The 13,618-nt window shown below is 36.0% G+C and overlaps 2 protein-coding genes and 1 long non-coding RNA gene across 3 annotated transcripts; 1 reads left to right on the top strand and 2 right to left on the bottom strand.

Moving 5' to 3' along the window:
• Positions 1–1,621: 1,621 nt before the first annotated feature.
• On the top strand, positions 1,622–2,549 carry LOC124635171 (aprataxin). Its single transcript, XM_047170977.1, has 2 exons — positions 1,622–2,158; positions 2,320–2,549. The coding sequence occupies exons 1-2, from the start codon at positions 1,735–1,737 to the stop codon at positions 2,478–2,480; spliced, it is 585 nt and encodes a 194-aa protein (XP_047026933.1). The 5' UTR covers positions 1,622–1,734; the 3' UTR covers positions 2,481–2,549.
• Positions 2,240–6,248, bottom strand: LOC124635170 (lariat debranching enzyme-like). Its single transcript, XM_047170976.1, has 6 exons — positions 5,893–6,248; positions 5,635–5,801; positions 5,293–5,518; positions 4,736–5,068; positions 3,999–4,635; positions 2,240–3,263 (listed from the first exon to the last, which is right to left on the bottom strand). Exons 1-5 carry the CDS (start codon positions 6,087–6,089, stop codon positions 4,020–4,022), a joined length of 1,539 nt encoding a protein of 512 aa, XP_047026932.1. The 5' UTR covers positions 6,090–6,248; the 3' UTR covers positions 2,240–3,263; positions 3,999–4,019.
• Positions 6,249–12,587: 6,339 nt separating this feature from the next.
• Positions 12,588–13,610, bottom strand: LOC124635125. The gene is made up of 2 exons (XR_006984970.1): positions 13,404–13,610; positions 12,588–13,226 (listed from the first exon to the last, which is right to left on the bottom strand). It is a non-coding gene; the product is annotated as an uncharacterized LOC124635125 (long non-coding RNA).
• Between the last annotated feature and the right edge of the window lie 8 nt (positions 13,611–13,618).

Genomic DNA, 13,618 nt, shown 5'->3' with positions numbered 1-13,618 from the left:
ATTGCATACTGACCAGAGGCATCTTCCAACCGCAGTGGAAGATAGCTGAAATCAAAATGGTTCTGAAACCAGGCAAAGCGCCCGAAGAAACATCATCCTATAGACCGATTAGTTTACTGCCTGTATTGTCAAAAGCTATGGAAATACTTTTCTTAAAGCGATTAACCACAGTAATCGAAGAAAATAAGATCATGCCTGACCACCAATTTGGTTTTAGAAAAAAACATGGTACTATTGAACAGGTCCATAAATTTAGTGGAACTAATACACAGGGCCTTCGAAAACAAAAAATATTGCTGTGCAACATTTCTCGACATATCCCAGGCATTTGATAAAGTTTGGCACAAAGGTTTATTATACAAACTAAAAAAACAACTCCCAGCAAATTATTACATTTTTCTAAAATCGTATCTAGCTGACAGATTTTTTTGTATTAAGCTAGGAGAAGCGATTACTGGGCTGCATAGAATTAACGCGGGAGTACCGCAAGGGAGTGTGCTTGGCCCGATCCTCTACTTGATCTTTACTGCAGACCTACCGACCATGGATGGCGTCGAAATTGGTACCTTTGCTGATGACACCGCGGCTTTAACAGTTCATGATGAACCAACCCATGCAAGTCACATGTTACAGCGTTCTCTAAACAGCATCACGGAATGGCTAATTACCTGGTGAATAAAGGCAAACGAAGCAAAGTCGGTACAGGTGACCTTTACGACTAGACGCGATACGTGCCCGCCTGTAAAGCTTAATGGAGTCCAAATACCCCAAGCAAATGAAGTCAGATACCTTGGGATTTATCTTGATCGGCGTCTCACCTGGAGGAAACACATTTTCACCAAGCGAAAGGCACTAGGGATCCAACTGAGAAAGATATACTGGATGCTTGAAAAAAGATCACAGCTGTCCATGGAGAACAAGCTCCTGTTATACAAGTGTATACTTAAACCAATCTGGACTTACGGAATCCAACTATGGGGCACAGCTGCCAATTCGAACGTGGAAATACTCCAGAGGTTTCAGTCCAAAATCCTGAGGATAATCGTAGACGCTCCATGGTTTGTAACAAATCAGCAAATACACCACGACCTTGAGATCAGGACAGTCCAAGAAGAGATCAAACACTCAATGAAGTCCTACAGGAATAGACTGAAAAACCATCCAAACATTCTGACTACGCAGTTGATGAGCCTTCCATTCGGGAGACTAAAGAGAAAGACTCCTAGAGATTTATAGGGATCTATTTAACATAAAGGGAGCTGTCGCTGGACTGATTGCCCTACAAGACACAGTTTTTAAGTCCTTAACCCTATGCTGAATGTTCACATGAAACAGATTGCAATTAATAAATACAAAAAAAAAATAATAATAATAAATCTATTGCTAACACTTTTTATTTTGTTGACAAAGAAATATTGAGCAATAGATTTAAAGAAGCTTTAACTTTAATGGAGTTTTGCAACTGACTGATAATGTTGCAGTTAAATGGTCTGACGCACCGTTTCGATAAAATAATTAAATACTCGAAACAAAAGAAAGAAAGGCGGTATAATCGAAAGATTTTGACCTGGCGCATTGGCGTATAAAAAAATCAAGACAAACGTCATTAGTGTCACTTGCTGACTTGACAGTGACACTTACAAAAATAAACAAGAATTTACCGATCAGTGACCAGTGAATTCGGTAGAAGTAAATAATTAAATTCTTCATTATTTAAGAAAATACAAATCAAATATGAGTAAAAGAAGTGCGCCTATCGCGTCTGTGAACATGCACTCAAAGAAATCAAATCATTGGTCTTTAGGGCTAGTGGAATCAATGAAGGATCCCGAATGTATTGTGAAAAAAACTAAACAAGCTGTTGTTATTAAAGATAAATATCCTAAAGCTAAGATTCACTACTTAGTACTACCTGATGAAGATATAAACAGTATCTTTAAGTTAGATAAGTCCCACATAGGACTTTTGGAAGAATTTGGAGATGTTTACAACGAAATACAAAATGAAGTAGAATTACCAGTGAAGGCGGGTTTTCACGCTGTCCCGAGCATGCAGAGGCTTCATATGCATATAATTAGTACGGACATGGTGTCACCTAGTTTAAAAACAAAAATTCATTGGAATAGTTTCACTACAGAATATTTTAAACCTTATGCAGGTAAGAACAATTGGGACACTGAATAAGATATTCAGCTATATTATTTCATATTTTACTAATCAAAATACAAAAAAAAAACAATTAATTTAAAAGTTCATTTATTTAAAATTGATTATTTTCAAGGATAAAATAATAATAACTACACCCTTATTTTGTTTCAGAGGTCCTCGAAGAATTAAAAAAGAATGGCTGCATCAATAAAATGTCACCAGAGTTGCACAAAAGTCTCATGGCTACTGAACTGAAATGTAACCAATGCTCATACAAGCCTAAAAACATGCCACAACTAAAAGAACATTTACTTTCACATATTATGAAGTAGGAATTCATTAAATCTCATTGCTCATCACATGTCTTAAAATAATATAATAAAACTACTGTTAATTATGAACCAATCTTTTTTTGTTACCTAACCCTGACTAGACTTGTAAGCGGTTTCTAAAAAAATTGCATAAGTAACTAATGTGGGTTTTAAAATTTAAAATTGAAATTACTGCATACAATTTAAAAAAGGATTATACATTTGTGCATTTATTTTAAGATAATTACATAAGCTACATTAACTACATGAGCAAAGCTAACAACTGTCGAGCCGGACTTACACCTATGTCTGACTGATCTAATGATAATGCAACATTAGAGTATTTTCAGTATATAATAAATTAATGTTAAGATTCATAAATGTTGTATATTATAAAAAGGATCAGGATATGTTACAGCACAATTATATTAAATTCTATGGATAAAATGAATTATTCTAATGGTTGAGATACATTATAAAGAAATTGCCAGGAATCTATGCAATCTTGTGACATGATCATGATTCTAGCTTAAATCTAAATGAAGAGTCTATAGAAAAGGTTAAATCCATGTATAACCCTAATTTTATTATTTATCTATAATTTTTAATACATTGCACTTCATTATTTGCCTAAATTCGCATACATTTTCACTACATACATTATAACATAGAGTTGAGCTGAAATTATATTGCTAGGTAGATCCACACAGGGCCAATAACACCAGGAATGCATTGTCGGCGTGTAGGGCTGCCGTCCGTCCAGGTTCATCCCTATCTGCGTGAAGCATCTTCAGATATGGTGTTCTGAAACCATGAAACAAATATCATTTTCTGCACTGAACAGCTAAAATATTAAATGTCAAGCCAGGTACAGGATTATATTGTAACAAATTTTAGAGCTTACCTGAGAGAGAGAGAGTATCTATGAATACTTGTTAGTTGTATAGAAGAGAGTTACAAGCATCAATCTATCTTTACTATAATAAAGATATATATGTTTGTTTGCATTGATTATGCTGAAGCTGAAGATACTGAAGCAATTTGAAAAAGTCTTTCACTGGGAAGCAGCACTTTCTCCTGTCATAGGAAGCCTCTTTATCCTGTACCCAAACAAGATTTCTAAGGGTCCGTTTACACAGACCGGCTCGGAGAGCATCCGCGCGTTTTTCTTTTCACACAGACCGGAATCGGCTCCGATCGGCTGAAAGAGCATGTAATCGGGGACAAAGGTATGCGATCGGAGCCGGTCGGCTCCTCTTATTAGTTCACACCGAGCGCCTTCAAGCATTCTTAATGACAATAGCAGTGCACATGCAAAAATAAACCTTACTACATACTAAGTGCTTGATTTTCAGCATGTTAAGAATTTGCTCTCCCAGCCGGTCTGTCTGAACGGACCCTTAGAAATCCTGTTTGGGTACAGGATGAAATTCTCCTTGAATGCAGAAAGGGTAAAATTGTGAACAACAGCTAGAGTCATAATAATAGGCATGATACAAATGTTATGAAAATAGTGACCAGTATGCTAAATCAACTTACATGTGTACTATATTTATACTTTCATTGGTATCCTCTGTACGGTAATTTACTAGATCGCGGACTATCATCTAATGAAGAACTAGATTTAGTGCTAACACTCTCATCAGGATCTGGAGTGTAATTAGACATGTTACGTCTTTTAAAGGTTTTCTTTGGACCTGTAGACATGGGGGTCTTACATTCATAAAACATTGTGCTTTCTGGAGTATCTGGTACTGTAGTAGTTTCTGGAGATGTAGCTTGTAGTGACTTCTCATTACTGGGAGTGACTGGTGCGGGGAGAAGTAATGACAGCCTTGATGATTTCATAGGGGTCTGAGATGGACTTTGAGATACAACTTCAGAGACGTTCTCTTCTGAACTAGTAGGCCTTGTTCCTTCTCTGGGAGCTGCAGCATGTGGTTGTTTCATTGCGCGACCAGATCGCGCCATTACTACCTGTACAGGATCATCAATACCCAATTTTTCACACAGAGCTACTGTTTGTGGATTCAATATTGGTACAGTAGGAACCACTTTCCTAGCATTTGGATCGTGAATTGGAGCAGTCCTCACGAAACTTTCTTCCTTTATAACAAGGCTTCCAAGTAATCTGACTACATTTTCTTTTTCTTCGTCAGTAGGTGAAAAATCAAACCTGGAGAAACACATTTGAACATAAGAGTTATTTAAAATAATATGACTCTACTATTATTTTATTTCTTTATTTATTATTACACAGAGTAGGTGATACAAACCTTCCATGTCCACCAGGCCCAGGCATGTGACAATTCATATTCCTTACAGTCAGCAAATGATTAGTATTCTTCAATATTGCTAGCCATTCCACGTCATGTCTTAGGCACAACTCCCCATCATACTCTGAAGGTATATCCAGTATTTGCAAATGCTTGCGTTTTGGCAAACATTTGTCCAAAGCCAAGAACTTAGTCTCTGTTTCTGTATCCTCATGTTTGACGAGGGCTGCATATTGACAATGCAGATGTGCTGCAAACCAATAGTCTGGCTTCAGAGTGCGAAGTACTTGCATAGCTGGGACACTGCCTAATCGATTAGACTCTATATCTTCCCTAAAATGATTTAGTTTTTAAATAAGCTTACTGTCTATGAGTAACACAAGACATGCCAAGTAATTGGATGAAAAAAATATTTTAGTACAAAAAATTCAAACTATTTTGTATTAACATGCATTCATGAGTAATATGACAGTATTCCATCGGTGATTCTGATTTAATTCCATAGCCAAAGCCAATATTTTCTCTGCCTAGTCAATAAAATAAATAGAATTACCTACCTCAAGAAAGTTTTCCATTTTAACAATTTGTTTGTATCACCATAATCTGTGATACCTCTTGGCCAGTCATGCGATAACATAACATGGATTTTATTTCTCAGCTGACACAATCTGAACACTTCTAGAGACCTGACATGATAAACTGTTCTAAGAGAACTTTGATTATAAGGTAAACATTCCCAGTGTCCTTGTAGGTAGTCCTGTGGTTTGTATATTCCAGACATTCCTGGAAAAATATTTCAATAGTCACATAAATAAACAGGCTTGCAAATTATATTACAACAATAAAATATGCTTGGATTTCTGGATTGCATCCAAAATATTGCTGCACATGATACAAACCTCCTATTCTTATATCTCCAAACATCACAACTCCAGCTCGGCCCAAGTAATATATGTTAGGAGCCACCCAACCCCCATAGGGGAGCTCTTGCAAATAGTTGGATGCTTCATGATTACCACCAATAAACAGTGTTAATATCGGAGCTCTTTTCTCACCACTGTAATACCTGTAAACGTTTGAAGATATATAAAGTCAATACGTTAATTTTTCGATAAATTTAGGTAGTTAAGTACAGAATATTGATGACTGCAAATTACTTGTAAAAAGAGCACATATGCTGGTATTTCTCTGGTACAGCCATTGTCCCAAGATCTTCATGATTGCGAACAGATTGGAAGTCACCACAACATATCAATAAGTCAATTTTTATACGTTCTCTTCTCTGTATTGTTTCAATACATTCATATATTTTTTCTAATTGGCCATGGGCGCATCCTTCTACAGCGATTTTCATTTTCAATCAATTAAGTTTAAGTCACTAAAGCTTAAAATATATTATAGATTTTTAACCATTTATTATGTTTAAACCTAATTAAAATTACATTACTGTAAGTACAACAAAAAGCTAACCTAATAAAACTGAGTGAACGCAGAACCACAAACAACAATATTTTGACATTGACAAAAGAGAACTGTCATGGAGTATACAGATTATATATTATATGTTACCGGCCAAACTCGATTTCAGACTATGCCACATTAGTTTATCTCAGAGTGTGCCTATAAATATCAGGATCAACTAGTTTGGACTAGCCTAAACTGGTTTATCATATCGGTTTTAGGACAAATTAGATTGAACAAGGCTATACTACTTAATACTATCGCGTGTAGGAAGAACTAGTTTAGCTAGGCAAAACTAGTTTGTCCTGAAATCGGGTTTGAAAGGTAACATGTATACTCTGTGATTTTAAAAAGGGCAAATGTTTCCATATTTTTTATTGCTAATATTATTCCTTGTTTTAGTTGCCATGAAAATCGGATTAAATACTTAAAGTCGATATATATGTACTACGCAGTACTACGTACTAGATAGAACGTTCCGAACAAAAACCTTGCCACACTGAAATGCACTGCAGATTTTGCATAGCCCAAAATAGCAAATCAGAGCGATTTTGACACCCGCGTCAGATGGATGTCTATGACTATGAAACGACAATAATTGTAAAATAGAAAATAACATATTAAGGTATAAACTTACACATATTAACTATTCGAGAGTCAAGTTAGTAAAATTACACGCTGTTCATGCTATTACAGCGTTTGTATATCATACTTTTCATTTATAATTCAATTTTACAAATATACATTAATTTGTTTCCCGCCATCTTGAATTATTATAGATTAAGAAAATCCTGCAGAAACAGATGTGCCATAAAACTGGTAGTAGGTAAATATCAATGAAAACATACATCTATATTTTATCCCGGTGCGGGCTTCCCCACATTCTTAAAAACTCTGAATATGTTCTGACATATAAGCCATACCTCTCACAAACATCGATATCCATATATTTCATCCAATAACCAACATGCATCACACTGGAAGTGCATTTCAAGTCTAAGATTTATTATTTTTAAGAAAAAAACATCCTAATTAATATTTAAAAATCCTTAAAAATAAGTTCCTGGTTTTAATACATATATTACATGATTTTGAATTTACTTAGATATAAAATGATCTTTGTCAGCCACTCTATGTCGAGTCACTCTATGCTCTAAATCGAGTCTCTAATCGCTAGTGTGAAAGAGCTCTAATAAACGAAAAGCCTTATTTAACCCCTCTGCTCGACAAGATTTTGACATATGACTTTACCGTTGATTCGGCGGGATATTTTGAATTGCGACATGGAAGTCAAAAATTTGTACTAACTTTCAACACATGAATTCTAAGTCCGTAATGCCTGATCAGAAGTATTTTAACTATAACTTTAGAGCTCACTTATTTGACAACAGCGTGCAAAGGTCAAATGGGGTCAGTTAATTCAGAAAAAGATAATAATAACGGTGTTTTTAAGTCTCTCGAAAAGTTAGGCATTTCAAATTTGGTGAAAACTTACCAATAAATAATCGCATCACTTTCTCAAACACAACACAAACGTCATATATATAACATTTTCAATCCGTTGCAATACATTTCGTGCACTTATTTATGTTCAATAACTAAAAAATCAGCACATAAAATACACAATAAAAATGAACAATTTACAAGATCAAAGTCACAGACGAAGTAGATTTTGGAATAGAGTATTTTTTTTTTTTTCAATCAGCGGTGTGCATTCGATACCTAAATCGGATATTTATTATAAATAATCGAATACCAATTTTATATATACCTATTTTTTAAAAGCAACTTATTTCAATTTTATTTATTAATTTTAAATTATAGGTTCAATTTGTTTTTGTTGTTAAGAAAAAAGATATTTAAGTTTTATGAAAGTTTTTAGCATTAAATTTTTATATGTATTACTTATTTTGGTGTTGCGTCATTCGTAATAATTTTTACCTTTAATTGAATTTTTATTACCTATTACGGAATTTTAATTTATTCTTATAATATTATTTCTCAACAATTCTAAGATTTTTGTTTCGGCGGAAGGTAAGCCTGGTGTTCTGAAATATAATGCAATTTGTAACTACCAAAGTAATGTACTTATTTGATGATGAGAAACAATAATAATAATTGATTGATTTTAAAGTCACCAAATATTTTTAACCGAATCCCAAAAAGGAGGTGGTTCTCAATTTGGATGTTTGTTTTTGGTCGAAAGGGTATATTCCCCATATTTGTTATTAGGTCCAGGATCTGATGATGGAAACCTTGAGAAATCGAGGGCAACTCTCGAAAATTGTAAGCATAGATAAGGTTATAACTTGACACTCAGATGTATGTCTGATAACACTACGAAACAGTAAAGGTTTGGAGCTGACCTGATGATGGAGACCAGAGAAGGTCGAGGGAACTCGACATCCGAACTTCTCTCGTCTCCATCTCCTTCACTGTTGCAGAGGCCTCGTAAATACGAATAATCTAAGCACAAACACGAGAAAGTTTAAATATTCAGTTGTCGAGTTCCCTCGACCTTCACTGGTCTCCATCATCAGGTCAGCTCAAAGCCTTCACTGTTGAATAGTGCTACCAGGCAAACACCTGAGTGATAAGATTTCAACCTATGTATTTCTGCAACTTTCGAAAGTCACCCTCGATTTCTCAAGGTTCCATCATCAGATCCTGACCTGATGATAATGGGACCACCTCGGAAGTATACGCTATCAAACAATAAAAGAATCATCAAAATCGATAAATAAATGGCTGAGTAATCGCGTAACAAACATACAAAAAAAAAGGTCGAATTGAGAACCTCCGCTTTTTGGGAAGTCGGTTAAAAATAAGTCGGCGGCGGCCATCTTTCCACCTTGGACCAGCTTTCGATGAACGGCGAAATATTTGCCCTTTCAAACAATAAAATCGTCATAAAATTTTGCTATAACTACACCTAACTACGGCTCTCGTCAAATAGCTTTGCCGCTCAGTTAAAAAGTTGGAAGTAACGAATCGCCATTAAGTTTGGCAGGTCTACAGGAATCCTGCACATAAAACACCCGAAGAAATAAATAAGTCTTCATTTGCCGTCTTTAGAAACCCTAAAAACCGAAGATTTTTTTATTCCGGCTACAACGTATTTTCTACCACTGATTTTCTAGCATTTTTTTTTTTCAAAATAAATTAAGTCATTTTACTTTTCCTAATTTATTTTCAGATTATGGTAAGTATACAAAAGCGCAATTTAGTAATATTATAATATCAAATAATATAAAATTATTAAATCGATTCTTTATTTTAACGATTCGGATCATTCGATGCAAAACTCTATCACCGTCGCCATCTTGTCTATGCGTCTTCAAATTTAAAAAAACAACTAATGTAAACAAACATGGCGAGTTCGATCAGAATTCCCGGTAATTACGATTGGATTTTAAAAAGGTATATTTCTAACGGGATGCTAAATATGAAAGGTTTGAATGCGTAAAAATAATTTAAATTTATTTAGTTATTTTATTTAGTACTCACAAATGTGGTTTGATTGGAAAGAAAATAAATATGAGCGTAAATAATTAGGAAAGTGTATGACTGATTCGCAGACCCCAATTGGGGTCTAAACCGAGCTTACGGTGACATTGATGTTCAGACCCCGATTGGGGTCCGCTACGGATTTGACGGTTAAAAGTAATGGAAATCAAAGATCAAGAAAAATACCTATATATTATGGTGGAGCTGCCATTCAATTTAGAATTGCATTTTTGAACTAAAAAAAAAATTCAGACAAACCGTGCAACAACATCCCTAATATGAACCAATTGCCTAATAGATAAAAAACAAGTTTTTCAAATATTCCGCGTATATCACGGACATTTAGGGTCATGGCACATTATACCGGCACCGCAACAGCACCGCTCCACACCAGCATTTAACTTGTCATTCAATTTAGAGTATTAAATCGTGTATAGTATAATATATTTCATAATGTCAATATGAAAAGCCAACGGCGGGCAATCAGCGCGCTTGCCGCTACCACACAACTCGACTCGCAGCCCGCGTGCTGCAAGCGAGCGGAGCTTATGCGTACAGCGCGCCGACGGCATGCTCATTACGCGCCGACTCCGAGTCGGCAACGAAGCAATCAATAATAACAGTCTTAAAACAATATTGAGTTTGTGGTGACAGCCGCGCGGCCGGCGCGCGTACGGCGAGCTTGCACCTTGCGGACAACGCGTAGTTAGCGCGCTGGCAGCTAGCCGTAGTCTAAATTCGAGGCGACGCCGTGCTGCAGCTGTGCTGTTGCGGTGCCGGTATAATGTGCCATGACCCTTATTGAGATGTTTGTTATATCTGCAAAAATATTTAAAAAAGAAAGAAAATACAATAAAGTTTATACTCCCAGAACACCTCATTGATGAGACAAGAAGAAAAAGAAAAAGAGAACCATCAAGCTGAAACCTAATATTTCTTATTTTTAACAGGTTCTCTGCTTATTGTTTAAGAAATCTTTTCAAACAGACCCATTTACTGCCAAAGGTGTTCAAAGGGACAGTCGAGACCCACCAGATTATCCTGTCTCCCGAAACACGGAAGAAGTTATTAATTATTATATACAAGTAGATATGTACAATGTACATATAAGGTACTAGCTGTTTACCCGTGCCCTGTGAGAACTTCCGACCTATGCTACCCGGGGATAGCTAGCATCCACAATTTTTAAAATCAGTTCATTAGTTTCGGAGCCTTTTACAAACAAACAAAAACTACGACTAAATTCAGTTTCTATTTCCTGTAAAAAAATAAGAATATAAGAATAAGTATTATTATTTGCCAAGAATGTAGGTATGTAGGTATACAGATATGATGGTAACAATATTTTACTAACAGTCCCGATACATTTTACCTTACGGCGTGCAAAATTGTTTATAAGTATAGGTGGTACACTTCAATTCATACAAAATTGCTCAAACAATACGAAAAAGCCAAAACTCTACTTTCCAAATTATGTACAATGTTAACTTGAGTGTTAACAATGTCAACTTAAGTGTTGGAAAATTAAACTATATATGCATTATGCATATTTCAACAAATCAAACAAATGATGATTTTGTTTTAAATAAAGAAATGTTCATCCTTTTATTAGCACTAGCACTTTCGTAGCAAGTAGTAGCAATCGTAGCACTTCGTTATGATGAAGTTTTTCTGAAAATCCCATTCTTCTCATAAAATTATTTGTCCGAAAAACACTAGTTCTGAAAGCAGTCATAATATCCAATACCATTATATACCTATATCAAATTCTTTATTTTAATAGTTTATGTACACAGTTACACAGACAAGAACAAGAAGAAAAATGGAATAAATAGTATTATACAAAGGCTCAGCTTATTTCTGAAGAAATCTCTTCCAGTAGGCCCTTTATGGGAGAGTTAGAATAAAAAGAAAATAATAACTGAATCTTGTAGTTCTACATGACCTAAAATCATTATATCCTAAGTAGGTACATATGATGTTTTCTGCTGTAACCTACCAAGGGGTACGTAGTCTTCTTCTTTCGAGCCTTTCCCCAACTCTGTTGGGGTCGGGTTCCAGTCTAACCGGATACAGCTGAGTAGGGGTAGTGAAATACAAAATCACGGAGGCGCAAAGGGGCAGGAAGCCCGCGAGTTGAGGAGCAGGTGGTTGTAACACTTACCACGCAGTCGTGTCTGCTTCCCAGGCCAGGCTTTCATGCTAAACCAACTATATATAACTGCTGAATCGATTAACATGTTTAGCATAAAGATAGAAGAGGTGGTGGGGATCCTATATCGTAAATACCTCGGGACTTGGGACGCAGTCAAAATTGCGTTAAAAAACCTAACCTAACCTACCTACTTGTGAATTGCACTTAAGTATTACAAACCAGTAGCCAGAAAAATATAGATGGCTCTTTCGTAGGTAGGTACTACAAGACCTACCCAAACATACGTCAGTACATAGATTATTTAGGTATGTGTTGGTAGATTTATTTTACAAAATAGAATTACTTGATTGCAAGTGCAACGTATCCGTGACATCACGAGCCATCCGATTAAATTGGACGCCGACCTCAACATAATTGTTAAAGGGAAAGGAAATGCTAAAGAGTTTATTTTAGTAAGGTACTCTGTGGCAAAACCAAGAATAGAAAATTTTGTATGTGTCTAATGTGGGTTCACTTGTACACAAAAGCATGGCTGATTAAGCTGATTTCCTTCGAGAAAAGACTATAGCATATTTAATGTTATGCCTGGATGTTAAGGACTATAGGTACTTTCGCACTTTATAATGAAGTAGCCGTTTTGCCGAAGAGCGAAGCTTCCAACAGTGAAATCATTTTTCAAATCGGTTCAGAATTTCCGGAGCCTTTAGGGCAAGCAAACAAACAAAGGAATGTTTCTTCATATTATCTACATTAGTATAGATGAGGAGCTCACCAGTTGCCTGTGTAGATAAATTAATTATTAAAAACAATACGATAAGTTTAAGTACTTAGGTATCTAAGTAGGTACATGTTTTGCTAACTCGCTGAGGATAGCTCGCCTTCCTACCGCATATCTTGACAACTCAATTAGCGGTTACATTGCGTGAAGTGGGCACAAAATTAGATCGTGCTAATTGCTACGAAGTGGAAGGTTTAATAAAAAGCAACTAATTGCGTGTGTTAGTGGACCGTCGATCATGTAACGTGGCCGTAACGCGTACCTGATGTTAACACTTGATCTAAAGGTGTTATTATGCCCTACATAGTACCTACGTACTTAAGTTATTGTTTTTTAATCAATCCGCAATTGGAGTTAAGGATTTGTAACATAATTCCTGCTATAACGAGATGTAAGCGATTCGTAGGTGGCCAGGGAGATATCTCGATACTGAAAATGAACCTCGCTATCAGAGGTCGGACTAGCTTCTCCAGTAGTCACGAGATAAAGACCCGGGCGGTGTGACGTCAGAGCGGTCGCCGCGGCCGCGCGCGCCAATGACGAGGCGAGGCGGTGCTACAGGCGCGTGCGCACCGCCCACTTCACCGCTGCTGAAGGGAAAACTTGGAAAACTTGTAGCGCTCTCACGTTAACACATAAGCAATAGATTTACGAAGTAACTTGCAAATCTGCATTACATTTGGAAATATGTTTGAGATTTTGTTTACAAATAATTAAAAATAATCCTTTGCTCAAATTAATAAATTAATACCTATAGTTTCACTTACCACTGTATAAATAATTTTAATGTAGTTATGGACCGCGCTATCCAGCTAAGTAAAACATACTGAAAACTGTTGAATGTCATTCTATCAAGATGTTTACTTAAAACCATCTTTATAACTAGGTATATTTACTTTATAAAGCAATATTATAATGAGTAATCGATAAGTAAACAAATACGAGACCGACGTATCAGCGGCCGGCGCGCGCGCCCCTTCTG

Source organism: Helicoverpa zea, chromosome 12 (assembly GCF_022581195.2).
Source record: "Helicoverpa zea isolate HzStark_Cry1AcR chromosome 12, ilHelZeax1.1, whole genome shotgun sequence".
Taxonomy (NCBI): domain Eukaryota; kingdom Metazoa; phylum Arthropoda; class Insecta; order Lepidoptera; family Noctuidae; genus Helicoverpa; species Helicoverpa zea.
The sequence above is the reverse complement of the archived record's forward strand: the minus strand, read 5'-3'. Positions and strand labels throughout refer to the sequence as shown.